Here is a 27,980-nt window from a genome sequence, read left to right on the forward strand (position 1 = left end):
GCCCTTGTCCACGGGTAAGACTTCGTGTGCCACCTGCAGGGCCGTCATGGTATTGAATCCCTTGTGACTGATCTATTTTTCCTGCAGCCGCACCTACATTGTTGGGAGCGGGTGTTACCCCATTTCTCTGTGCTCCGGCCCGAGGATCATCTCCTCCTTGTTGGCTTGGAGCACCCCCCGGGGGTGGAACATACGCCGGTGGTCGATGGCTGTAGGGAGTCCAATCATCGTCCCATTCCTCATCCTCATCTTTTTCCCAACCCTTAGGGGCACTTGGTGAGTGTGTCTTTGTCTCTTTAGCAACTATAACAGATGGATGTTTGCTATGTCGAGGGCGATTCAATTGCTCTACCCGTTCATCCCCCTGCTTTCTCCCTCTAGTACACTGCCTGCTAACTCTTAGGCTCTTCTCGTGTCGTTCCTCAGCTTCCCTTTTCCAATCTCCAAACGCCGACCAATTCACTTTTTTTTTTCCCTCTTCTACCTGGGTCTCTGTCTATAAGGCATTCTTCTAGACAGGTTATTCTCTCTAAATTAAATGAACCATCGGGTGGAAATGGCCTGTTTTCACCCTTAGTCCATTTTACCCATTCTCTTAGGTGGTCAATTGAAGACTGACCACAATTCTGGAGCATAAAATGGGCTGGGGTCCCTTTTGGTGGTGGTTTACTTGCTCCAGCCCCAATTCTGGATGATTAAGATTTTCCTCAGTTTCTGATCTCACAATCCTTTCGGCCAACCGAGTTCTCTACGCCCACTTCTCTTGGCCATTACGTGGCCTGAAAAGGCTCTTAATTCGGGCTCAGTCTGGGTGTGTGAGATATGTTGGCACGAACCAACTGTAGTTGATCAATCAGTTACTGTTTCTTTTCTTAATCAATCCTTGTTTTTTTTTTCCCGAATCACAATTTTCCCTAGTGACTCTTCCCGTTTCTCTAATGGCAATGTCGCACAAAGGTATTGCACACAACAGTATAACAAGGACAACAAACAATATTCACGCGAGTACACAAATCATAATCTTACACTCTATCTAAACAAATAATCAATTCTCAGTCTGCGTTGTACGCCACTACAGACCGAGTCCTTAACTTATCCTAATAAAACTTATAAAACTGATAAAACTTATGGTTCCATACCCTAACTCTTATCACATAAGAACCTTTGATCGATTGCGCTTCTCTTTTTTTTCCTACTCTTATCACATAAGAACCTTTTCCTAATTAAAAACAATAAAACTCTTATCACATAAGAACCTTCGATCGATTAGCGCTTTTTTTTTCTAATCTTATCACATAAGAACCTTCAGGAACCTTTTTCGATCGACTAGCGCTGTTTCTACCTTACCTACTGAAACCTTCCCCGGGCTGTTTCGAGATTTTTCTAGAACCCGTTCCCTTCTGCTTGCAAGCTGAGAAAATAATGGTTAAAAAAAAATAACTTTAGCTTTTAAATGTCGAGTCTCGTAGATTGCAGTACCTCCCCTGTGGACAACAAATTACATATGCGATTCAACAGTGAAGAAACCTTCTTGTGAGCAAAAGGCTCACCTTGTTTTGGCCACTGAAGCCTTTCACTGGAGAGGCACTATGCTTGTATCCGTTTTACTCACAGGACAGAGTATGCATCTCGGTGGAACCTCCAAGAAGTAACTGTCGAAATCTCGACCTCCGAAAAGAATGACTCCGACACTTACAGCTCCGGCAGAAGTTTCTTTAATTTGCTTGCTAGCAAGGGGCAGGTCACACTCAGTCAATGGCTAAGTGAATGGTACAGTTTCACAAGATATTTATACAGTAAAACTCAAGTTATGGCCTCTCCCTGTGTATTGGCTCTGTCTCGCAGTCAGTGAATACAGATAAAGAGTTAATTACTACATCCTTGTCCTGACATGGTTTCCAGATATTTCCTTTTGTCAGGGTTATTAGTTGGCCAGCCGGCCATTACTCGATGAGAGTGGTAATGAGCTATTACCTGTCTTGCATTGTGTCAGGATTGTCCAGTTTCCTAGTCAGTTTATCTGTTTGCATCAAATGGATGAGGTCTCTACAAGAGATAATGGCTGGTGGTTTGAGTACAAAGAAAAGGGTGGGGTGACATGGAACTCTTGTCGTGTAGATAATAGGAGAGCACCATGGGGGGTACTTGTCTCAGCATGACTTGTCTCCTAGCTGTCTGATGGCCATCAGCCATCTCAAACCAGGTTTAGCTGTTTATGCAAGCTGACTGATTTTATGCAGAAAGTTTTGGAAGGACCAGGACTCCATTTTGATATATATATATTGCAAAGGGCACACAAATACCGTATGGTATCAGCTTAGATAAAAATACATTTCCGCAGTAGAAATTACTGGTGAATGTATATAGCACAAAGGTAGAAAGCACTTAAGTGGCATTCATCAATGAAGAACTGAGCCTGTAGCACGGGTTGAAGATAGAACTATAATACTGTAACACCTTTTCTCTGACCCATGGCCCCTTCAAGCACAATTCCTGATAGAGAGTGGAGGATTGATCATTTTTTATGAGTAGCCTCTCGCCCATATACATAGCTGTTTCCTCCATTCTTTCCTGCCCTGTTTAAATTTAGGGGCCGAAATTCAGCCTCCCAATAAGGCCTGTTACGTCTGGAAAGCAGCGGCCACACAGCGATGCCGAATGGCCGCCACTTGCAAAATTCTCCCCGGTGGGTGGTTTTCTCGGCGGTCCCTACTTCCGCTCTGTTGCTGCCAAATCCTCCTAAGTGCGTCATCAAAGCGCGCACTGCCGATGTCCCGCCCACAAGCAAAATTCACCTTAGAAAATCTTCCGGCCGCAACTCAGTGCCCCCGACAGTTTTTTCTGTCGGTGCACTGTGTTTGTAGTGTGCGACCGCCATTAAAGGGGAGTGCGCACTGCCGCAGCCGCCATATTGTTTTTTTTTTGTCGGCCGACTGCCAGGTTTGCCCGACAATTATACCCCTGGGTTCAGCCGGACCACCAACAGGCTGCTTGGCATCCCCTCTTGGATTCCAGGCCGCTGGCCTGGTCAAAACCCTCCCTGCTGGCCCAGTGAACCTAACTAAAATAATCGCAGAGCTCACAGCAGCTCTCCCCTTTAAGTGAAGGGGAGAGACGTGGTGACGCGCCAGCATGATGACGTCATCAGCACTACGCTGATGACTGACAGCGCCGGACACTCTGCCCGCCCCCACTACCGCCCCTCTTACGATGGACACTCCGCTCCCGAACCCACTTCTGCCCCCATTACAACAGACATCCGCCTTGCTTGAAAAAAAAGTAAAAGAGCTAAATTTCGCAAGATGGGCCGCCATATCCATTGCGGCAACTAAAACACAAGAAAAATGGTAGGTGCGACTCGTTTCCGGCGGGGTTGAATTTCGGTTCCTTCAGCTCTGGGGCTGTAGTTAATTGAAAATGTTTTGAATCCATTCTTATTACAATCAAACAGCAGTCTCAACAAAATAATTTTCTTCGCTTCATAAAATTTATAGAAGGTAATCGATCAAAATCATTTGATGAACACATATGAGACTGTCTTCTATTGGCTAACTTTTCAATATTTTTGATTTTAGGTCTAAGGGGTTTCGCAGGTGTTAATGGACGTCCAGGCCTTAAGGGAAGTGCAGGTTTGCCTGGTCAATGTCCAGCTACCTGCCTTAACACAAATGGAGGTACAGGAATGAAAGGAGATACAGGCTTACGTGGTCCAAAGGGGGACAGGGGTGAATCTGGCTTGGTCGGGCAACCCGGCAGCAAAGGTGATCCAGGAAACATTGGACTGAAAGGAAACAAAGGAGTTGAAGGAACACAAGGTGTCCAAGGGGAACAAGGTATCTGTAACTGTGTGGATGGAGAAAAAGGTGTACGTGGAAATGTTGGACCTGATGGACGCCAGGGTGTCAAAGGAGATCAAGGGCCAATGGGTGAGCAGGGAAATCAGGGTTGGAAAGGAGAAAAAGGTGAACAGGGCAATGAAGGTGAGGTAGGACCACCTGGCCCATGTGTTCCTACCATCCAGTCTGCTTTCTCTGCTAGTCGAAATGCTGACGAAGGCTTACCAAGTCCATATTTCCCAATACCATTCACCAATGTGATCTACAACAAGCAAGGGCATTTCAATCCTGTAGTTGGAGTTTACATAGCCCCAGTCAATGGAACATACATATTCAGTTATCATTTGTCGATACTCAAAAGCCCTATTAAAATGGGATTATTCAAAAACCGTAAAGTAATTATCAAAACAGCTAACCAATCACCCCCGGACCAGGTTTCCCAAACTGTGATATTGCATCTTGAATCAGGGGACAAAATATGGTTACAAGTAAAGGATTCTAATTTCAATGGCATGTACGCAGATCAGGATACGGACAGTACATTCAGCGGCTTTTTGCTTTATCCCGATTCCTGTAATCAAGTTATTTCCAGGACATCTCCAGGCTTTCTAGATGAAGGTTCTGGTAATTACAATCCTGGTTTTGACAGTGAAAACCCGACACTTCCTGCTGATGAGGGCTTCGGTTCCGGCTCCGGTGCCGGTTCCGGCTCCAGCACCGGTTCCAGTTCTGGCTCTGGTTCCGGCTCTGGCTCTAGCGGTGATTCCAGTTCTGGTTTTGGTTCAACTGAGCCTAATCCTCCCAATGCCAGTGAAGCCCCATGATAGGGACAAGCACACTTTAAAAACCCCAGAGCCCAAAGTCAAAAACTCATGCCCATCAACTTCACATCTGTAATGATCTCTTTCAGTCGCATTTTCAGTTGTAATCACCAATTAGGCTAATTAGTTCACAAAGGAAGCATCCAAAATATTGATTTAAATATATTGTAAAATCATGAGCCAAAGCTTGTAGTTCTTTGGTTATGTTACACTGTGAGCAAACCATTGTTACCATTTGCTAACTAGAAATGAAAACATTGCATTTCTTTCTTTTCCCTTTGAACTCTGGCAACTTTAATTTCTCTCTCATACATAAGTTTGGAAATCTAAAGACAAGACATGTTTCAGGTATGCTGACTGACGTATTAACTATTGGTTCCTTTGTTTGATTCCAGTCACATGCTACATTTGAAGCAGGCATTTTCCTCATTAACTGCAAATTTAGCTGTTAGATAAAGGAGTCAGTGGGTGAAAGTCATGATCTCTGGACCAACATGTGGATAGGAAGTATGGTTCATGCACTGCTCAGCCTACCTAGGACATGTTTCTTTAAGAGAATGTACCAATTAGAATAAAATTCTGAAAATATATGCTGTGTCATTTTCTGTTTCTCTCAGACAAACTAGTTCTGCTTTTTCACTTTTTAAACACATTGGCCCTGAATTTGCCTTTGTTGTGATGGCGTACTCTGCGTATTCCGTCATACCGCCTTTGAAATTGGCTGCAGGTTTGGGACAAGTGCATGCGCTAAATCCCGAACTTGCGATCTGTCAAGTATAGAATACACAGATGATCTGCTGCATCTTTCAAGTCCTCATTTAAGTGATGTGCTGGCGAAAAGCTGTGCTAATTTCCCACAGGCACAAAAGCCTGTTTGCACAGAGTAAGGGGGGGGGGGCGGAGAAAATTGTATAATAATTAAAAACAAATACTTAAAAGAACCTCCCAGGTAGCTGTAAAGGCTCGGTTTGAGGAATGAGATCATTTTAATCATTTTTTTAAATCTTGCAGAGTCTTCCAGTAAATAACTGTATTCACTCCAAAGTATTCCCTGTGCTCATAAAGCCAAGTACTGTACTTATCAAATAAATATAATTACTATCACACCGTTTAATTTACGAGTTCTTTGATGTCGAGTTGAAATGTTTCCTGATTGGCTAGTGAAAGGGCACCGCTTCACATGATCCCAGGTACACTTACGCACAACGGAGCGCCCCTGGGATCCATGGACCACTACGCTGCACACAACTCCACAGTGTTTTAAAGCAACTTCTCGAAGCGGGGTTCGTAGCAAGTAAGTGCGGATTCTGTTTGGGAGTCGGCGGCGTACCTCTTAGCTATGCTGCAGACTGCAAATTCAGTGCCATTAACATAGAAACTGCATCATACGATGTTATCAGAGGCACACTGAATGTGTTCATTTCAAATTCCTCTGTCTGCTATTCTAATGGAGGAGTCGTAACACAGAAACATACTGGATCCGAAAAGACCTATTCAGCCTATCTGGCCAACCCAGAATTTACAGTTCACCACCAATATCCGTCAGTTGACTTATTTCGCCAAATGACTGATGTTATCAGCCTTGATCACCTCTCTGAGCGTAAGAGCCGGTGCAGACTCAATGGGCCAAATGGCCTCCTTCTGTGCTGTACTATTTTATGATTTATGATTCACCTCTGCGTGAAGTAATTACACCTTTTCTATTGCATTCATCTTCACTGTTCTGAGATCCACCCTATCTCCCTTGTATCATTGAGTCTGCAGTTTCTCAGGGTCAGGCTTGTCGATTCCCTGAAGGATGTCGAATACGTGAATAAGATTCCCTCTCAGTCTTCTCGTCTGTAATGCGAACAAATTCAGTTCTGTAAGTTAGGTGTCCAATGGGTAGGTTATGTGTCCAATGCCAGATATTAGATGAGTAGCCCTTTGCTGCTCCTTTTTCATGATGTCTTTCCTGTAATATAGTGACTAGAACTGCACACACTACTCTAGATAGGGTAGAGGACACACTATGCCCTGCATAGACTCAATATCAGATCCTGTGATTTGTGTTCTATGAATGATGCATCCCAAGATCCTATTTGCCTTATTTACACCTCCTGCACACTGTGCAGATGGTTTCAACAAACTGCCCACCAACACCCCAGCTCCTCTTCCTATACTGTATCCTGTAGACCAACACGTTTTGTTAAAAGTAATAATCTTTATTCTCTTTCCTTCTCCTCATAACGTTGCACTTGTTGACATTAAATCTCATTTGCCACTTCTCAGCCAAGCTTCTCAATCTATCTAAATCCTGGTTATTGCTCCCATATGCCACTTTTAGTATGGCCTGAATGCAATTTGTTTTAAATCATAATAGCACATGTCACTGTTCCTTCAAGCAGTGACTGCAGGGGGAAACTACAATGACCAAAGTTTATTATTGTTGCATAGCTATTAAACTGCACCAGGCACTATGGGCCACAGCATTAATGCATTTTGGCAACATACAAACCAACTGCATTTTAATTGACCTATTTCCCATGCACTATGTACTAATAAACTTCTCCTACCCCCTCCTCTCGTTTCCTCTTCTCTCTAATCCTCTCCTCCTCTTTCCCTCTTCCCTCAATAACTGCACCCTATCCCTGCCCTATCCTTTCCCCTAACCTTTCCTCCCTTTTTCTCCTCGTCTTTCTCCTGGCCTCCCTAGCTGCTTTCTCCTCTCTTCTCCCCCGCCCGTCTCTCCTCTCCTATGCCATTTCCACTTTTTACATAGTGTTACATAGCAATTGCAGCACAGAGACCAGTCATTCGGCCCAACAGGTCCATGCCGGTGTTTATGCTCCACTCGAGCCTCCTTCCGCCCTTCTTCATCTAACCCCATCAACATATCTTTCTATTCCTTTCTCCCTCATGTGTTTATCCAGCTTCGCCTTAAATGCAGCTATACAATTCACCTCAACTACTCTCTGTGGTACCGAGTTCCACATTCTAGCCACTCACTGGGTAAAGAAGCTTCTCCTGAATTCCCTAATGGATTTATTCGTGACTATCTTGTACTTACCCCCTCCTCTCCTTTCCTCTTCTCTCTAATCCTCTCCTCCTCCTTCCCTCTTCCCTCAATGACTGCACCCTATCCCTGCCCCAAGTTCTGGTCTCGCCTGCAAGTGGGAAAGTCTTCTCTGCATTTAGACTATCAAACCCGTTCATAATCTTAAAGACCTCTATGTCGATGTGAACCTCTATCTAACCTCTCAGCCTTCTCTTTTCCAGAGAAAAGAGCCCCAGCCTGTTCAGTCATAGAATCATAGAAACTTACAGGACAGAAAGAGGCCATTTGGCCCGTTGTGCCTGTTTTGGCTCTTGCTTACTCCCATGCCCCTGCTTTTTGTCCGTAACCCTGTAAGTTCCTCATCCTCAAGTACCTGTCCAACTTTCTTTTAAAATTATTTATGGAATCAACTTCCACTACCTTTTCAGGTAGAGCATTCCAAATCCTGACAACTCTGAGTGAAAATACTTCTCATCTCCCGTCTAGATCTTTTGTCAATGATTTTAAATTTATGGCCTCTGGTTATTGACCCACTCGCTAGAGGGAATAGTTTTTCTCTATCTAATCTCATCAACTTAAACCTCTATTAGGTAACCTCTTACTCTTCTCTATTCCAAAGAGAACAGTCATAACTTTTCCAACTTCTCCTCTTAACTGAAGTCCCTCATCCTGGTAAGCCTCCTCTGTAACCTTTTCTCTTCTCAATTCTTCTCCTCCTTCCCCTTCTTGCCCATTCAAGAAGTTGATTCCTTGCTGGGGTACAGTTCCATAACCAGCACTCTATGGTACTTGGCCAGGTGGCATTCTTCATGTATGAGTCTCCACAGCGAGTGTTGTTATTCATATAGAAGCTGAACACAGTGCATTGGATGGGAGGAGTTATTGAGCCCGACACTGTGAGGGAGGTGGATTAACAGCAGCAGAGATGCAGTCAGTAACACAAGATACTGGCTTTGATGAATTACTGAAACTGATAATGTGAGGGAGCTAGATTAAGCTACTTCATTTAGTTAGTTGCCAGCTATGGCTCAGTTGGTAGCACTCTCGCCTCTGAGTCAGCAGGTCGTAGGTTCATTGTCCCACTCCAGAGACTTAAACACAAAATCCAGGCTGGCATTTCAGTACAGTACTGAAGGATTGCTGCACTGTCAGAGGTGCCGTCTTTCAGATGAGACGTTAAACCGAGGTCCTGTCTGCCCTCTCAGGTGGGTGTAAAAGATCCTATGGCACTATTCGAAGTGTCATGACAAATATTTATCCCTCAACCAACATCATTAAAATGGATTATCTGGCCATTATCTCATTGCTGTCTGTAGGAGCTTGCTATGCGCATATTGGCTGCCATGTTTCCTATGTTACAACAGTGATTACACTTTAAAAAAAAAACTATTGGGCTGTAAAGCGCTCTGCGAGATCCTGAGGTCATGAAAGATGCTTATATAAATGCAAGTTCTTCTTTTCATTTCAACAAGCATTTATAAACAATGAAAGATTTGGCCAACCTAGTGTGATGAGATATTGTGGCCCTTTAAAGTGCTCATTGTGTCTGGTAGTCCCTGCTATTGCAAACAGTGATGACCAAGGCAGTCACAGATTACACAGGGATTACAGTTTAATGACATAAATTTGACTCACCAATGGTACTAAACCCCTGGAGGGTTTGTTACTGTAGTTATTGACTGATACAAATCGTACAATGTTATTGGCTGCAGTGAACATAGGAGATGACCACTCCTGTATAAAATAAACAATTGGCCAAGCATTGAGTACCACAATAACCTCCCTCACTGACTCCAGAACTGTTGTTTCAATACTCCTATTATGATTAGAATTTGCCTCCTGGAATACTTCTCTTACTTTTGTTTCTATTCCCCGCCCAACGAGTCTCCAGCTGGATGAACCAGACCTAGTGATTCAGTCAGGTATTGGTGTAGCAGGAAATCTACAACCGGCAGATTTATACAGGTGTAGGCATATTGGGAAGAGAAATTAACTAAATCTGCATGAATTGGCACAAAAATCCGGTGCACCAGGTTTTAAAGATCGACTGCTTCTACAAATTTCTCAACACATAATGACACCCGCCAATACTCACATTCTTCTTGAGATGCTTGCTTTCTCTCCTGCTAAACGCTGGTTCCTGACAGTGTTCACTACCTCCCCACTCAATGTTGGTATCTGTTGGTGCTCCAACAACAGTAGCTTGCATTTATATAGTGCCTTTAACATAGTGAAATGTTTCAAGGCATTTTACAGGAGCGTAATCAAACAAAATGTAACAAAAGTTATCAAACCGAGTCACATAAGGGGATATTAGGGCAGATGACCAAAATATGATCGAAGAGGTAGGTTTTAAGGAGCGTCTTAAAGGAGGATAAAGAGTAGGAGAGCCGGAGAGATTTAAGGAGGGAATTCCAGAGCTTAGGGCCACGGCAGCTGAAGGCATGGCCGCCAATGGTGGAATGATTAAATTTGGGAAGCGCAAGAGGCCAGAATTGGAGGAGCGCAGAGACCTCGGAGGGTTGTAAGCAATGTTCCCTCTAATTTTCGCTCTAAGCGTGCGGTCCCTTTAAATTTGCTGTGCGCGGTGCCTTCCAGTGGCAACAGCTGGTGAGCGGCTTGCGCAGAATCTCCTGATTGGTGCTCAGCCACACTCCTTATGATGAACATTGGTTGTGGGGCTGGAGGGGGTGAGATAGGGAGGGAGCGAGGCCATAGAGGGTTTTGAACACGGTGGAGAATTTGAAAATCAACGCTCCTCGCTCTCCTGCTATGTGCTCTTTCCTGCTGGTGCTGCCCAGTTTCTCCCCCCTGCTGAATGCTGGTTTCTGCCAGTGCTCACCCTCTTCCCCCACCTACTACTGGTTTCTGCTGGTGTTGCTTGCCCGCTGACTGATGGTTCTGGCTGGTGCTGCTGGCACTCTCTCACTCAATGATGGTTCCTGCTGGTGTTTCTCATGCTTTCTCCAGCCGGATGGCGCTTCCTGCTGGTGCTGCTTACACCCTAGGTGAATGTTGCTTCTTGCTGGTGCTCATTCCCTCTCCCACTGAGTGGGGGTTCCTGCTGATTCTTTCTTTCCTGTTGGAGCAATGCCGCGATTTTAAAATTCTCTTCCTTGTTTTCAAATCCTTCCATGGCCTCGCCCGTGCCTATCTCTGTAATCTCCTCCAGCCCTACAGCCCTCAAAGATCTCTGTGCTCCTCCAATTCAGGCCTCTTGAGCATCCACGATTATAATCGCCGCACCATTGGCGGCCGTGCCTTCAGCTGCCTAGGCCCTTAGCTCTGGAGTTCCCTCCTTAAACCTCTCTGCCTTTCTACCTCTCTTTCCTCCTTTAAGACGCTCCTTAAAACCTACCTCTTTGAATAAGCTTTTGGTCAACTGCCCAAATATCTCCTTATGCGGATTGGTGTCAAATTTTGTTTTATAGAAACAGAAACATAGAAAAGAGGTGCAGGAGTAGGCCATCCGGCCCTTCGAGCCTGCACCACCATTCAATATGATCATGGCTGATCATTCACCTCAGTACCCCTTTCCCGCTTTCTCTCCATACCCCTTGATCCCTTTAGCCGTAAGGGCCACATCTAACTCCCTCTTGAATATATCCAATGAACTGGCATCAACGACTCTCTGCAGCAGGGAATTCCACAGGTTAACAACTCTCTGAGTGAAGAAGTTTCTCCTCATCTCAGTCCTAAATGGCCTACCCCTCATCCTAAGACTGTGTCCCCTGGTTCTGGACTTCCCTAACATTGGGAACATTCTTCCCACATCTAAGCTGTCCCGTCCCGTCAGAATCTTATATGTTTCTATGAGATCCCCTCTCAATCTTCTAAACTTCAGTGTATAAAGGCCCAGTTGATCCAGTCTCTCCTCATATGTCAGTCCAGCCATCCCTGGAATCAGTCTGGTGAACCTTCGCTGCACTCCCTCAATAGCAAGAATATCCTTCCTCAGATTAGGAGACCAAAACTGAACACAATATTCCAGGTGAGGCCTCACCAAGGCCCTGTACAACTGCAGTAAGACCTCCCTGCTCCTATAGTCAAATCCCCTAGCTATGAAGGCCAACATGCCATTTGCCTTCTTCATCGCCTGCTGTACCTGCATGCCAACTTTCAATGACTGATGAACCATGACACCCAGGTCTCGTTGCACCTCCCCTTTTCCTAATCTGCCGCCATTCATATAACACTCCTGTGAAGCACCTTGGGATGTTTTATTACTTTAAAGGCCTTATAAAAATACAAGTTGTTGTTGCAGCAACAACAAAGAAAGAAAATACTTGCATTTATATAGAATTTTCATGTTCTCAGGACGTCACAAAGAACTATGTGGAATTTTGGGGCATCCTCTCTTTCCTCCTTTAAGGCACTGCTTAAAACCTCCCTCTTTGACAAAGCTGTCCCAATATCGCCTATGTGGCTTGGTGTAAAATTTTGTTTGATAATGCTGCTGTGAAGCACCTTGGGACATTTTACTATGTTAAAAGTGCTATATAAATTGTTGTTGAATGCTGGATTTTGCTGGTGTTCATCTTCTTTTCTTCGGAATGCTGGTGCCTGCTGATTTTCACTCCCTGTCCAACTGAGTGCTAGTTCCTGCTCTCTCATCCCATTTCATTCCACACTGCAAGATTTCCCAAATTCCTGGATATGATTGATGAAATCCATCACCATCCGGTTCCCTACATATAGTCCCATGACCTTTATGAATCGCACTGGAAGAACGAGGCAGGCTAAACAGATGTCTCCTGGGAGAATGAGGCTATCCTCTTTAGCCCCTGGTTCAGGTGGGACAGCTACTATCAGCAGCTCTGTGAAAATAAAGCCCCATGGAGTCACCTGGAACATTGCATAAGCATCTTGAAGCAGTATTTGAGATGCCTAGACAGATTTAATGGTGCCTTACAATACAGGCCCAAGACTGTCTCAGATATTATGACAGCCTCCTGCATGCTGCACTACATAGCCATTCAGTGAGGCAATTGGAACAGAAGGTGGCCTCTCCACAGCCAAGAACAAGAACAGATCTATGAGCTGGAAGATATCCATGTTTAAATGCCATTGCATACAGCAAGAGCATGCTGAAGCCAGAGAAGAGAGCCCCTTGAGATTGGAGCCCAAGGCATCCAAACAGTGATGTGGGTGTTCAGTGCAGATACTGCCAATGTGTGAAGGATGCTGGACTGGGGACTCTGTTGCAGATGGCCCTGATGTTATTACATACTGCAAACTGGGCTGCAGTTAAGTTAAATTAGCAGCCAATACATGAATGCATGATTGTAGCTGTTGATCTCCTCCACAGTCACTGTTAGCCCTAATGGAGTGTTTTGGATAGTACAAAAATTACTGCATAAAAATGTTGATGGTCAAATAGAAAGACGCCTTCTGATGAAAGGTTCTGTCATGTATGTACTTTTGGGATCATGAGCCACTAGATGGCGTCACTGTTGGAGGCACGTTCGCTCAAAGGGCCAGAATGCAGCGAAATTCGTTGCCAACCTGAGACGTCTAGCGGAGTTGTGTTGGCAGACATGCTGCGGGACTTCTTTGTAATCAGCATAAACCACGTGTGTGCAGCCCAAGTATAAAAGGCCAGCCAAGGTCATACCTCTTGGAGTTAAAAAGTATTCAGTATAACAGTTATTGCTTACACAACATTTGACGACGAGGCAACAAGAACTCTTGCATGCAAAAATGAGCACAATTGGATTGTTGGAGCAATTTGTGGAAGGAGAAAATTGGGCAGACTTTGTGAGCCGTTTGAGCCAGTTCTTCATGGCCAACAAAATGGAGGATGTCGGCGACGCAGATCGGCGCCGGGCGGTGTTCCTCACGGTTTGCGGTCCAAAAATTTATGGTCTGATAAAGAATCTACTCCTGCCTGTGAGTCCAACAGAGAAAATGTATGAAGAATTGTGTACACTGGTACAGGACCACCTTAAGCCAGACGAAGACATCACCATCTTGAGATACAGATTTTACATGCACGTTCACTCAGAGGACCAGAATGCGGCAGAATTTATTGCCGACCTGAGACGTCTAGCGGGACCGTGTAAGTTCGGAGCTCTGTTGGCAGACATGCTGCGGGACTTCTTTGTAATTGGCATCAATCACGAGGTGATCCTGCGTAAACTACTGGCGGTGGAAACGTTGGACTTGAACAGGGCCAACACGATTGCTCAGTCATGCATGACGACGGATAGAAGTCTAAAGCAGATTTCAGTGAAAAATCGAAACTCGGCAAGTACTGTAAATATGATTGATTCAGCGTTCAGCAGAGCGGCACATGGCAGCACCTACTTGACTGCGTACGCGAAACCTGTGGCTGCCCAAAGTCCGCCAGCAGGAATGCATCCGATTTCTCCGTGTTGGTGTGGGGGAAATCACCGGCACCAGCAATGCTGATTTAAGCAATATAGTTGCAAAGGCTTACTGAGAGTGGGGCATCTCCAGCGCAAGTGTCCGCAGATGAGCAAGCATGCTCTGACACACCACGTGGAGGATGATGGTCAAACTAGTGCGGATCCGGATACGCAATCCGAGATACCAGAGGAGGAAGTGTATGGACTGTACTCGTTCCTAACTAAGAGCAAACTGATAATGATCAACGTGAAATTTAATGGGGTGCTGGTATCGATGGAACTGGACACGGGGGCAAGTCAATCGATAATGAGCCAGAGGGCATTCGACAAGCTGTGGGATACTAAGGCTGTGAGGCCCAGGCTGAGTCCAGTCAATGCCAAGTTGCGCACGTACACCAAAGAACTCATAACGGTGATTGGCAGTGTCACAATTAAAGTGTCCTATGACGGTGCGGTTCTCGAGTTACTGCTATGGATTGACCCAGGCAAAGGCCCAATGCTGTTCGGCAGGAACTGGCTTGAAAAAATCAGATGCGATTGGAATGGCATCAAGGCGTTGTCATAGGAGAAAGATACATGTGCCCAAGTACTGAGCAAGTTCCTCTCGCTGTTCGAACCAGGCATCGGCAACTTCACAGGAGCCAAGGTAAAGATCCACACAGGCTGGGATGCAAGACCCATCCATCATAAAGCTCGGGCAGTTCCGTATATGATGAGGGAGAAGGTCAAAATCGAACTGGACAGACTCCAGCGTGAAGGGATCATATCACCTGTGAAATTTAATGAATGGGACAGCCCCATTGTTCCTGTGCTGAAAAGTAATGGCACAGTCAGAATCTGTGGAGACTACAAGGTTACGATCAACAGGGTTTCGAAACAGGATCAGTACCCGTTACCAAAGGCTGATGACTTGTTTGCAATGCTAGCCGGAGGGAAGTCGTTCACCAAACTGGACTTGCATCGGCCTATATGACACAGGAGCTGGTCGAGACGTCGAAGAGACTTATGTGCATTAACACACATAAAGGACTGTTTATTTATCACAGGTGCCCTTTTGGAATTCGCTCGGCTGCAGCAATATTTTAGAGGAACATGGAGAGTCTACTGAAGTCCGTTCCCAGAACCGCCGTGTTCCAAAATGACATCCTGATCACAGGTCGTGACTCTGAGGAACATCTGAACACCCTGGAAGAGGTTCTACATCGTCTGGACAAAGTGGAACTCAGACTGAAACGCTCGAAGTGCGTCTTCATGGCACCAGAGGTCGAATTCCTGGGGAAACCAAGGCCATCAAGAATGCACCCAAGCCACAGAATGTGACGGAGCAGCATTCGTTCCTGGGTCTACTCAATTACTTCGGTAACTTCCTACCTAAATTGAGCACCTTATTAGAACCACTGCACATGCTGCTAAGAGAAGACGACAGCTGGGGTGGGGTGCATCTCAAGACAGAGCTTTTGAGAAAGCCACTAATCTGCTTTGCGCTAACAAGCTGCTGGTACATTATGACCCATGTAAACGTTTAGTATTTGCCTGTGATGCTTCGTCATATGGAATTGGTTGCGTACTCCAACAAGCTAATGAGTCCGATAAACTTCAGCTACTTACGTATGCTTCAAAAAGCATGGTAGAGAAAGAAGCACTAGCCTGTGTGTATGGGGTTAAAAAGATGCATCAGTACCTGTTTGGTCTTCGGTTTGAACTGGAGACAGATTACAAGCCGCTCATTTCATTGATCTCTAAGAACAAGGGTATCAATTCCAATGCTTCATCCTGCATCCAGAGGTGGGCACGGACATTATCCGCTTATGATTATGTTATTCACCATAGACCTAGCACCGAGAATTGTGCCGATGCTTTGAGCCGTCTGCCTTTGCCCACACCAGAGGTGGAAACGCCACAACCGGCAGACTTATTGTTAGTTATGGATGCTTTTGAGAGTGAAGGAACCCCTGTCATGGCTCAACAAGTTAAGACCTGGACCAGCCAGGACCCAATTTTATCGGTGGTGAATCTACTATAAAACACTGGTCCAGCCCTAGCTGGAGCATTGTGGTCAATTCTGAGCACCACACTTTAGGAAGGCTGTCACGGTCTTAGAGACGGATGAAAAACTTTAATTATATGGCGAGATAGAGAAACTGGGGTTCTCCGTAGAGCAGAGAAGGCTAAAGGGAGGTTTGACAGCATTGTTCAATATCATGAAGGGTTTTGAAAGAGTAAATAAGGAGAAACTGCTTCCAGTGGCAGACGGTTCGGTAACCAGAGTACACATTGGAATGCACTGCCTGAAAGGGTGGTGGAAGCAGATTCAATAATAACTTTCAAAAGGGAATTAGATAAATATTTGAAGGGGGGAAATTTGCAGAGCTATGGAGAAAGAGCAGAGGAGTGGGACTAATTGGATAGCTCTTTGAAAGAGCTGGCACAGGCACAATGAGCAGAATGGCCTCCTTCTATGCTGAATCATTCTAAAAATAAAAGAATCCCCAGTTTAAGTAAACCTGTGCTGCTGCTTGTGATGGGTGGTGTGACTCATGCTTGGGACTGTCAACCCTCCTGGATTATCCAGGAGTCTCCTGGAATGGGGCATGAATCTCCCGGGCACTTTGCGCTTTCTCGCTGACATCACAACTCCCCCCCCCCCCCCACTGTTCCAGAAGCTAGAGGCTCAGTGACATCATCCGTGCTGCTGTAGAGAACTGGTCCTTGCTTAGGGGTGACCAGAAACGAAACTGGCTGGTGGAGAAAGAGAATGATGGAGGAGTGAGAGTTGTGGGGCTGGGTTGGAAGAGGGGAGAGGGGATTGTGGCTCGGAGCAGAGGAGAAAGCGCGACAGCGGACTGGAAGTTGGGGAGAGGGAGACGGGTCAGGGGTTTGGAGGCTCAGGGGAGAGATAAAGACTGGGGAATGGGGGCTTGGGCAGAGGGAGAGAGGGAGACTTGAAAATTGGGGTTACGGGATAGGGGCTTGGGTGGAGAAGGAATGGGGAATGGTGGGAGTGGGTCTGCACTGCTTCCATGTGTGAAGTCTTAAACAGAGCCAACCTCTTTTTACTTACTTGCTATAGCAGCAGCTCCACTGCTTATAAAGTAAAAAAAAGAAAGCCTTGGATTTATATAGCGCCTTTCACGACCACCGGATGTCTCAAAGCGTTTTACAATCAATAAAGTACTTTTGGTGTTTGGTCACTGTTGTAATGTAAAAAAATGTTTTGAGATGCCGTACAGCTATTATTCAGCTTGGAAACAAAGGTTTCAGTCCAGTGATTTTCTATTTGGTCAACAAGAAATACCTCCCTTTAAATAGCAGCTGAAGCCTTTTAAGATCTCTTCATCAGATCATGATAAATCTCGATACAGGATGGTTCCTGTGCTGTAATGACCCTACTCCTCTTTCAGAATTATTATTCAGTGGTAGCACTGAACTATTGGAGCGGGGATACTGAAGATTGCTGTACAATGAATTGTCACAATGGACCATCAAGAGTTGCTTGTTGAAGGAATAAAAAAAGTCTGGGAGCATGATGATGTACAAAAGGGATCATCATGCAAATCTCTCCATCATATTCTCACTGATGAATACACACTAATGAGATTTATATGTGCGTCTTAAGACAGAAAATCCCTATTAACTGTGGCCTGAATTTGAATACTTTGGCGGATTAGGAGTGGGGGCTCGGAAGCAGTGGGGAAACCCATGAGAACGGGCTTCCCACAGGGGATCATGTGGGGGCCGTGGGGTGGTCGGGGTGGGTTAGGGGGGGGCAGGGGGAAGCGGTGGAGCAAATATAAGTAATTAATAATAAATAGAGTATTCCTATTCATAATCAGACTGCAAAGGACAGAGACCAGGCCCATCTGCTAAGACTTCAGTAAGAAGTCTGCTAAATCTACCTGGGGTTTATTTTTTCTGATTCAGTTAGTTATGAGATTTATTTCATTTTATTTGTTTTGTGCAGACTTGCAATCGACTTTAATTCTGCTTGACGTATCACTGCTGTTCATTATTTTCCTGCATCTGCACTTGTGAATATATATATTTCCTTCCTTAAAATGTTCTTCTTCCTCATCCAAAGGTACTGACACCTGCTGGGTTATGGTTCCAAAGTTGCTCTATCACCTCACCCACACAGTTCTTCTCCATGTGTGAAACTGGGCAATCAGGAGTAGGAACTGCATCTTATTTCTTCCCTCTCAAGCTTGCAGGAACTGAGACCAACTGCAGCATTCCAACTGCTGTCCTGGCAAGAGATGAATAAACTCATAAACTGGTCTGTATGGCTCAGGTTCACATTGTTTTTATTCAATATGACGCCAGGGGAATATAAAATAATAGTGAGGTACAATGAATCTATTCATGAGGTTGATTGCACCTCCTTCTTACGTTCAATGTCTGAGAGTTATCTGGTCAGTCTGGCTTGCAAAGGTACTTGCATTTCATTGCTATCCATGAGAAAACTTTTACATACAACAAACACAGAGTAACAAAAAGATTATATTCAATTTACACATCCAACTAATCCTACAGCTCTGCATAAGTGGGGGAATAATACTGTCTACAGATAGTGTGATAATTTCCAACTATCCTGGACAGTCGTCTAGGATGCCACAGAGACCGGAGGAGCATGGGGTGGGGGCAGGCAGGAGATCATCACAGAGCTGGAGGAGCAGGGGCTGGTAGAGGCTGGGAGCACATCGGAGGGTGAAGGAGCATGGGGGTGGCCGGAGGAGCATGAGGGGCCGAGGCAGACGACATTGGATGTCTGGAGGAGTATGGGCAGAGGAAGGCCTCTTGGAGGGAGGAGGGGGGTGTCTCCAATCGTGGTGGGTGGGTTAGGAAGGGACACTAGATCCAGGAGGTAAGTGTAAAGATACTTACCCCCTGGATCTAGCCGTCCTCGCCTTCCATTATCTGGCGGACTTCACGAAGCCTGCAAAACCCAACCAACCACTGTTAAATTTAAAATGTGTGATATATTCTTACGACATCACTAAGAAACTCACTCTGCAAGATGGCTCTTAACAGAGAAACTGTCATCATGTGACTTTGCCACATGATTATTTATTATTTATATCAATAGTTACAGTTCATCAGTAGTCTATTAGGTGGAGCAGTTGTCCACTAGGGGGAGCTCTATTACACTTCTTCCTCCTTAATGAAGAAGTAATCGTAACAAAATAATCATTATACATAAAATGCATGGCATTCACAACAAAACATATGAACTTATTTTTCAAATTAAACTTAACCACTGGTTTTCTGTTTTGAAGAGGATACCTTTGCTCTTGAACAGAACTTTCCAAACTTGTGTCGAACTCATTCTTGGCTGAGCCTGAGGAGAGTTTTTCTCCAAGGGCAACCCTTGATCTACATTTGAACTCTCTACAACTTCAGACTTTTGTCTACATAACTCCAACTCAGACTTAAATTCTGACTTTCTCTTGGACTTGTTTATAGTACATCTGATGTAGGATTTGCTACTGGTACACTACTTGTAACAAGACTATCTGACTCAGCAGAAATAATCGAATCATTCCAACTTTTAACTCCTTCCACATCTGCAGGTAAAATATGAACAATGTGAACAAACCTAACCTTTCCATGATCAAACATCTTGACCAAATATGTGCGAGGATCACATATCTTCACTATGCTTCCTAGTAACCACTTTAACCATTTATGGTGGTGTTCTTCACTCTCACTTTCTGATTCAATTTTACACCTATCTCCTAAGTTACCCCCATCATGATTCCCTTTCTGTCTTGATTGTTCCAAGTTTGGCTTTAACAATGAGAACCTGGTTCGTGGCGGTCATTTGAGAAACAACTCTGCTGATGTTTTACCAGTAGTTGTATGAGGAGTATTACGATAAGTAATTAGAACATTTGCTAGTTTGCGATCAAATGACAACTGCCATTTATTTGGATTTGGATCCAACATTTGCTTGATGAGGGTATGTTTTACAAGTTGCGCTGTGTGATCTGGTGCACCATTTCAAGCAGGGTGGTATGATGGAACTTGTTTCACACATTTTCTGCTCATGAACTGTGCAAATTCTTCTGATCAAAATTGTGACCCATTATCAGACACAATTTATTCCAGGAGGCAATATGAAGAAAACAATCTGCACAAATTGTCTAGTGTTTTACTTGTTGTTATTTTCCGCATCGGAAACACCTCTACCCACTTCGAATGACTATCAATCACAATGAAAAAATGTTGTCCTTCTAGCTCAGCAGAATCTACATGTAACCTTTGCCACACCATGGGAGGCCATTTCCATGGCTGTAATTGTACTGATGGTGGTTTCTTGCTTACCAATTGACATGATGTACACTGACTAACGATGTACTCTATATCTTTATCTAAAACTGGCCACCATAAGTAACTGCATGCAAAACACTTGGTCAAGCACATTCCCAGGTGCTGGTCATGAAGGTCTCCTAACAATTTGGACCTGAACTTATTTGGAATAACTACTCTTGCAACTCACATGATACAATCTTTATCCATTGATAATTAATTCCTACGAATGAAGTATGGATGAATATCTTTCTCTGATATCTGGTTTGGCCAGCCATTTGTTATGTAATCATACACCTTTGATATAACTGGTCACGTTTGGTTGCTCTACCAATTTCTTCAGCTGTGACTGGCAGTTCATCAATGTATGAAAAATAGAACACTTCTTCTACCTTAGAGATAATGTTCTCATTTTCTAGTCTTTTGAGTTCTTGCTCAACTTTCTCCTTGTGTGCAAATGGTATGGGACGTGGCTTGCAGTAAACTGGTCTTGCATCCTTCTGCACTCTGACACTCACCTTGAAGTTTTGGATTGGACAGCCTGTTTCGCAGAACACCTTTGGATACTGCTTGATAACATCATCATTCGAATCACACTTAATTTCCACACGGAAAATCTAATTCCAATCCAGCTTCAGTGATCCCAACCAATTTCTACCTATCAAGGCAGGTTTGACCCCTACCACTACTATGAGAGGTAAGCTCTGAAACTGATCCTTGTATTTCACCGGTATGGTGATACTTCCTACCACAGGGATTTGCTCTCCTGAGTAGCCTCGCAACTCTATCTTCAATTTCTCCAGTTGAAAATCACACAACTTGTCGAGATATAATGATTACGGAACTATGCTCATGGATATACCACTGTCAATTTCCAATGGTATCTTTGTTCCTGCAACATCTACTTGAATGACGATACATCGCAAATCATTGTTAGATATCCTTGTGCTTCTTATGATGTGTATCTCTAGAATATCCTCATCCTGTTGCTTCTCTTCAATGCTATATAGTGTCTGGTGATTTCTACTTCTAGCATTGAACATTGGTTTACTCTTCAGTGGGCATGCCTTCACAGAATGCCCAGTTTTCTTGCAGTAGAAACACTCTGCCTTCACATATGGACAGCTTTGAGCAATGTGTTGTCCCAGACACTGATAGCATGACTTCAATGTATTGTTATATTGGTCAGTTGCTGAGGACTTGGGGCTCAACTGCCTTTTACTTTTAATCTACAGGTGATTCACCTCGCTTGTCTGATGACTAAAAATGATGCAAAATTATCGGGAGACTTGGTCGGCCATATCCATCAGCATAGCTGTTGGACAAGCTAAATCAAAAGTCAAGTTAGGGGTTGTCAACAACTTTCTTCTGATTGTTTCAGTTTTCATCTCACAAACTAGGCGGTCACGCAATGCTCGGTCCTGAAAGTTTCTAAATTGACACTGAATGGATAGCTTTTTTAAAGCTACAATGTACTCACTGATACCCTCATCAAGTAATTGATCTTGTATTCTGAAACGATAACTTTCAGCAATTTCCAGGCATTCAGGACTGTAATGTCTTCTCCGTTAGTGGCATGCCCTTCGGCTTGATGGGAACAAGCACATTTTTCTGGGTTTCATACATCTCGGGGCGTGCTTTAGTCAAGAAAATAGTCCGTTTCCTTTCTAAAATCCCCCGGTTACGATTTTCATCATCAGGGACTTCGACAATACTATTCGCGGTGAAAAACAATTTTTAGCCACTCCACATATGCTCCGAAAGTCTCTCAGTTGCGATGGAACTGATTGTCTGCATCCCAGAGTACTTAAGGAAGTGGCCATAGAAATAGTGGATATATTGGTAATCATTTTCCAACAGTCTATCAAGTCAGGATCAGTTCCTATGGACTGGAGGGTAGCTAATGTAACACCACTTTTTCAAAAAGGAGGGAGAGAGAAAACGGGTAATTATAGACCGGTTAGCCTGACATCAGTAGTGGGAAAAATGTTGGAATCAATTATTTAGGATGAAATAGCAGCGCATTTGGAAAGCAGTGACAGGTTCGGTCCAAGTCAGCATGGATTTATGAAGGGGAAATCATGCTTAACAAATCTTCTGGAATTTTTTGAAGATGTAACTAGTGGAGTGGACAAGGGAGAACCAGTAAATGCGGTGTATTTGGACTTTCAAAAGGTCTTTGACAAGGTCCCATATAAGAGATTGGTGTGCAAAATCAAAGCACATTGTATTGGGGGTAATGTACTGACGTGGATAGAGAATTGGTTGGCAGACAGGAAGCAGAGAGTCGGGAGAAATGGGTCCTTTTCGGAATGGGAGGCAGTGACTAGTGGAGTGCCGCAGGGCTCAGCGCTGGGACCCCAGCTCTTTACAATATACATTAATGATTTGGATGAAGGAATTGAATGTAATATCTCCAAGTTTGCAGATGACACTAAACTGGCTGGCGGTGTGAGCTGTGTGGAGGATGCTAAGAGGCTGCAGGGTGATTTGGACAGGTTAGGTGAGTGGGAAAATGCATGGCAGATGCAGTATAATGTGGATAAATGTGAGGTTATCCACTTTGGAGGCAATAACATGAAGGCAGAATATTATCTGAATGGTGGCAGATTAGGAAAAGGGGAGGTGCAACAAGACCTGGGTGTCATGGTTCAGAAGTCATTGAAAGTTGACATGCAGGTACAGCAGGCGGTGAAGAAGGCAAATGGCATGTTGGCCTTCATAGTTAGGGGATTTGACTATAGGAGCAGGGAGGTCTTACTGCAATTGTACAGGGCCTTGGTGAGGCCTCACCTGGAATATTGTGTTCAGTTTTGGTCTCCTAATCTGAGGAAGGACGTTCTTGCTATTGAGGGAGTGCAGTGAAGGTTCACCAGACTGATTCCAGGGATGGCTGGACTGATGTATGAGGAGAGACTGGATCAACTGGGCCTTTATACACTGGAGTTTAGAAGGATGAGAGGGGATCTTATAGAAATGTGTAAGATTCTGACAGGACGGGACAGGTTCGATGCGGGAAGAATGTTCCCGATTTTGGGGAAGTCCAGAACCAGGGGACACAAACTTAGGATAAGGGGTAGTCCATTTAGGACTGAGATGAGGAGAAACTTCTTCACTCAGAGAGTTGTTAACCTGTGGAATTCCCTGCTGCAGAGAGTTGTTGATGCTAGTTCATTGGATATATTCAAGAGGGAGTTAGATATGGTCCTTACGGCTAAAGGGATCGAGGGGTATGGAGAGAAAGCAGGAAAGGGGTACTAAGGTGAATGATCAGCCATGATCTTATTGAATGGTGGTGCAGGCTCGAAGGGCCGAATGGCCTACTCCTGCACCTCTTTTCTATGTTTCTATGTTTCTAACTCACCCAAGCACCCTATTATTCCCATAGGCATGGCCATCTAGATTCTGGCAATGTTTGAAATTTACCTTGGATTTTTAGCTGTTCTGCAATACAAAGAACCTCTCAAGTCTCTCTTTTGGTTGGCAGGATTATCCACCAACAAAAATATCTGCTAGGTAATCCAAATCATATCCTCATCGCCAATGTGATATGTTCTTACAGCATTACTAAGAAACACACTACACAAGATGGCTCTTAACACAGAATACCTGTCAACATGTGACTTTGACACAAGATCCTCTATTATTTATATCAGTAGTTGCAGTACATCAGTAGTCAACAAATGAAGCAGTAGTCCACTAGGGGTAGCTCTATTACAAAATGGTGGTTAAATCTGAGGCATGCCAGCCTCATTATAATATTTAAATGGGCAACCTGCCTTCTGGGAGCAGGTTGGCTGCCCGCACCCCCCTCATCTCCCCTCCATTAAAATCATAAGTAGTCAGCTTGGAGGCTGGTTCTGGTCGGGATTCTGATTTTTAACACTTTAATATCCCACCCGACCCAAGCGCACCTGTATTTTGGGGCTAAACTTTGAAATACCGAACTGAAGTTTTGTTTCTAAAATTTTATACAGATGTGAGAAGGAGCTTCTGACTTCAATAAAACACAAATCACCACTGGCCAATTTGCTACTTTTTAATTGAATTAAAAATGCGGATGTAACAGTTACATATTTGACAAAAGCATGATTATAGTAACTCTGGCACTTTAATACTCTGACAGACACAGAAATATAACAAATATAACAATTTTAACTGATTCACATTGAGAAACAAAATCACTGCAACTGAAGGCACTAGACCGGACTTTCAGGCAGAAAATGGGTATAACCAGTGAGGAAAGGATCTGTAACACCAGATCTCCATTCAGTTAGCACACCACATATGTCATGTATCTCACACTACTGTACATAACTGTATCTTACTATGCTATACATGACTGTAACTAGAGGTGACCTGTAACCAGAAGCTTACCTTGCCACCAGGGGTGCACTTGCAGGAGACACTGGATACCTGTCCCAGACAGGTATATAAGGACAGGTCTCAGGCAAGTGTGGCATTCGAGAGCTGTGTAATAAAGATGCAGGTCCTGAGTGACCTTGACTTCAACATGTGCCTCGTGTGAGTCTGTACTGCAGGGACAGGACTTTACAACATACATTTCCCATTCTACTTTTGACAACTTGGGTGCAGGAAGTTCACCTCTGAAGAGGTGGGAGTTTTATTTTAATTTGCTCAATTATGTCAATTAATAGGCCACGCTATTTTCTGGAATTCCAACTCCCATAATGCTGATTCAAGGTTGTGCCTATTAAAAGTGGATGCCCAGGGATGGGTAGGGTGTCAGCTGGATGTGGAAGTGGATTTTCCCCACCTGAAGACTGCTAACAGAACCTTTTGAGCATTTCTGAACCTTTTACTTCCATTTTTTTTCTTTTTTCCACTCCCAGTGAGGTGATTGTAAGCCATGATGACAATTGTTACAACCCAGCATTATTTGTCAATGAAAGTGTCATGTATTCTACATGGCTACTGTTGGTACTATCTCAAGGTGTGGCACCAGAGGCCACAGCAGTGGTTACCTGTACAGGTGTGCCTGGTGTGCCTGACCTAGTATAAAAGGCAGGCCACCAGGTGTGATCCTCACGCTGGAGTTAACTAATAAAGTACTAAGGTCACTACAGTTCAAGTACAACATACTGCCTCATGGAGTCATTGTTAGAGCATCTAAGGACACAATAACTGGCGACGAGATTATGAACTTTCACGTGGAAATGGCTACCCTTGGTACATTGCAGCAGTTCGCCGATGGTGATGATTGGGACAACCTGGCAGGAGGCAACCCGGCCACGCTGGCTGATAAGCGCAGAGCTATCCTGCTCACCAGTTGTGGGCCCAACGTCTATGGCCTCGTCAGGGACTTGCTGGCACCAGCGAAGACAACGACCAAGTCATATAAGGAGCTCGTAACCCTGATCCAGGAGCAACTCAAGCCAATGAGAACATCCTCACAGCCAGACAGCGGTTCTATACCCATCGACGGCCCGAAGGCCAGGAAGTCGCGAAGTACACCGCAGACCTTAGGACGCTGATGGCACCGCTCGAGTTTGGCACCCAAATCAACGAAGCGCTGCGGGACATTTTTGTCATTGGAATTGGCCATGAGGGCATTCTTCATAAGCTACTGTCGGCGTTTGCTGTGAAGAAGTGTTCTAGCCTCTCCACAAAGGCGTCCCAATCATCACCATCGGCGAACTGCTGCAATGTACCAAGGGTAGCCATTTCCGTCACACTGCAGAAGGCCATCTCTGTGAGCCAGTCATTCATGACCTCGATCTGCGGCTCTAGGCAGATGTCTCACCCTCAGGATTCAAATCCGGCAGGTATTGTGCACAGAGTGGCGAAGTTCAGGGGCTGGACTGTAGAGCGCAAATCCTCTCAGGGAAGAGAGAACAGGCCCCCGAGTCCCTTAATTCAGAGTCTGCCGAGGAAGGCTAATCGAGTAGCACCATGCTGGCGTTGCAGAGGGAATCACAGGACTTACCAGTGCCGTTTTAAAACTATGTTTGCAAAGGCTGCAGCACAAAGGGCCACCTCCAGCGAATGTGTAAGAGAAATAGGACTCACTGTGTCGATGAGGAGTCTGCAGACGGCCATGAATCCAGCGTGGATTATGAATTGTTAGACAGAGAGGCAGCCCAGTCCCATGGAGAGGTACACAGCATATTTACCTGCATCACCGAGTGCTCCCTGCTGAAGATGGAAGTCGAGATAGAGGGAAGTCCAGTCTTCATGGAAGTGGAGTCGGCGGCGAGCCAGTCTGTAATGAATCAAGGAGCCTTTGAGAGGCTATGGGACAATCAAGCTGAACGACCCAAGTTGGCCCCTGTTCAGGCAAAGCTGCGCACCTACACCAATGGAATCATCCCAGTCATTGGTAGCGTGAATGTAAAGGTACTCCATGATGGCACGGTGCACAAGTTACCTCTGTGGATTGTTGCAGGTGATGGGCCAACGCTGCTCGGCAGAAGGTGGATGGAAAAGATCCATTGGAAGTGGGAAGACCTCCAGCGATCAAAGCCCTCTGCGCTCAGAGGCAAAGCAATCCCTCACCTGAGGGTGCACCCAGTATCGGAGAGCAGACCAGCACGACACCCGAGACACAAACCGCTCAGCACGACTGCGTGGAGATGATCCAGCTGAGACGACCCGAATGCACCTTCCAGGCTCTAGTGGCAGAACTCCGGAGGAAGAAAATTGGATCCAGACACGACTTCCCAACTGCGGAGGCAGAACCCGGGGAGAAGAGGATCACTGCAGTCGACATCATGGATGAAGGAAAGATGGTGCCCGAACCACAAGGTGATGCGCTGAAGACAAAGATGGCTGCGGCCAGACCACGAGGTTCAGCGCTGATGGAGCAACATGTGGCACCAAACGGAGAAGCGGATTGGGGTAAAGCAAGCAAGGCTCTCTTAAAGGAGGCCTGCAACCCACCACAATTAAAGGGACAGTTCCAAAAAATTTAGCAATGTAACAGTAATTGTAAGCGAGAGACAAAAGATGCAATGGATTATGTAAAGTGTGCAACTGATCATGTAAAATGTGTAACTGATAATCGGAATTGTATACGTACAACCAGCGAGGAGAAGTAGTGCGATTATGTACAATGTGTGATTGATGATCTCAACTGTGCATATGCAACCAGCGAGGAAAAGTCACGCGATCATGATTGGACTCGTAGAGTGTCCATCATAAGTAAGGAAAAGGTGTGCGATGCAAGATTCGCACTGCACGCAGCCAATGCAGCAGACAGGCACCCATCGGGTGCACACAGGTCCAGCGAGCTACCCAATGCTGTAGCCTGCATCCCGGGGACCAGAGTCATGCAGCATGAAGCATGGCCACAAGCAGCCAACACACATGAGCTGTGGAGCAAGCGACCTCAGCAGGGCAACGGTATTGATACCATGCCCTGGGTCAGCTCCATCTCTCAGGAAACCGATGGCATCAACTGCCATGAGCCTGAAGGTGCAGACTGCACCAAGGCCATATCCCTAGATGTAGGGTCACCTGCCACTGTGCCCCCAGAGGAAACTAGCACCAGCCAGGATTCCAAACCAAACGACGCTCAGGCCAGTGAGTCAGCAGTTCCCTGTGCACTGCTAGACAATAGCTCCTCAGGGAGCAGCTGTGACCCAGGACATAA

General features: G+C 45.1%; 2 protein-coding genes across 7 annotated transcripts in view; both read left to right on the forward strand.

Annotated features, from left to right (window-relative positions):
- Positions 1 to 5,245, forward strand: part of LOC139265269 (complement C1q and tumor necrosis factor-related protein 9) — a 119,571-nt gene extending 114,326 nt beyond the window's left edge. For all 6 annotated transcript variants that reach the window (XM_070882215.1, XM_070882213.1, XM_070882218.1 and 3 more), the window contains one exon: positions 3,576 to 5,245. In XM_070882215.1, the coding sequence (XP_070738316.1) occupies positions 3,576 to 4,660 (1,085 nt within the window). In that variant the 3' untranslated portion in view covers positions 4,661 to 5,245. The remainder of the gene's footprint in view (positions 1 to 3,575) is intronic.
- A 20,300-nt stretch (positions 5,246 to 25,545) lies between these two features.
- LOC139266210 (S-arrestin-like) overlaps positions 25,546 to 27,980 on the forward strand; it is an 87,940-nt gene continuing 85,505 nt past the window's right edge. The window contains exon 1 of the mRNA XM_070884040.1: positions 25,546 to 25,683. Coding sequence (XP_070740141.1) covers positions 25,546 to 25,683 — 138 coding nt within the window. The remainder of the gene's footprint in view (positions 25,684 to 27,980) is intronic.

The sequence above is a fragment of the Pristiophorus japonicus genome, chromosome 6, assembly GCF_044704955.1.
Source record: "Pristiophorus japonicus isolate sPriJap1 chromosome 6, sPriJap1.hap1, whole genome shotgun sequence".
In the NCBI taxonomy this organism is placed as follows: Eukaryota; Metazoa; Chordata; class Chondrichthyes; family Pristiophoridae; genus Pristiophorus; species Pristiophorus japonicus.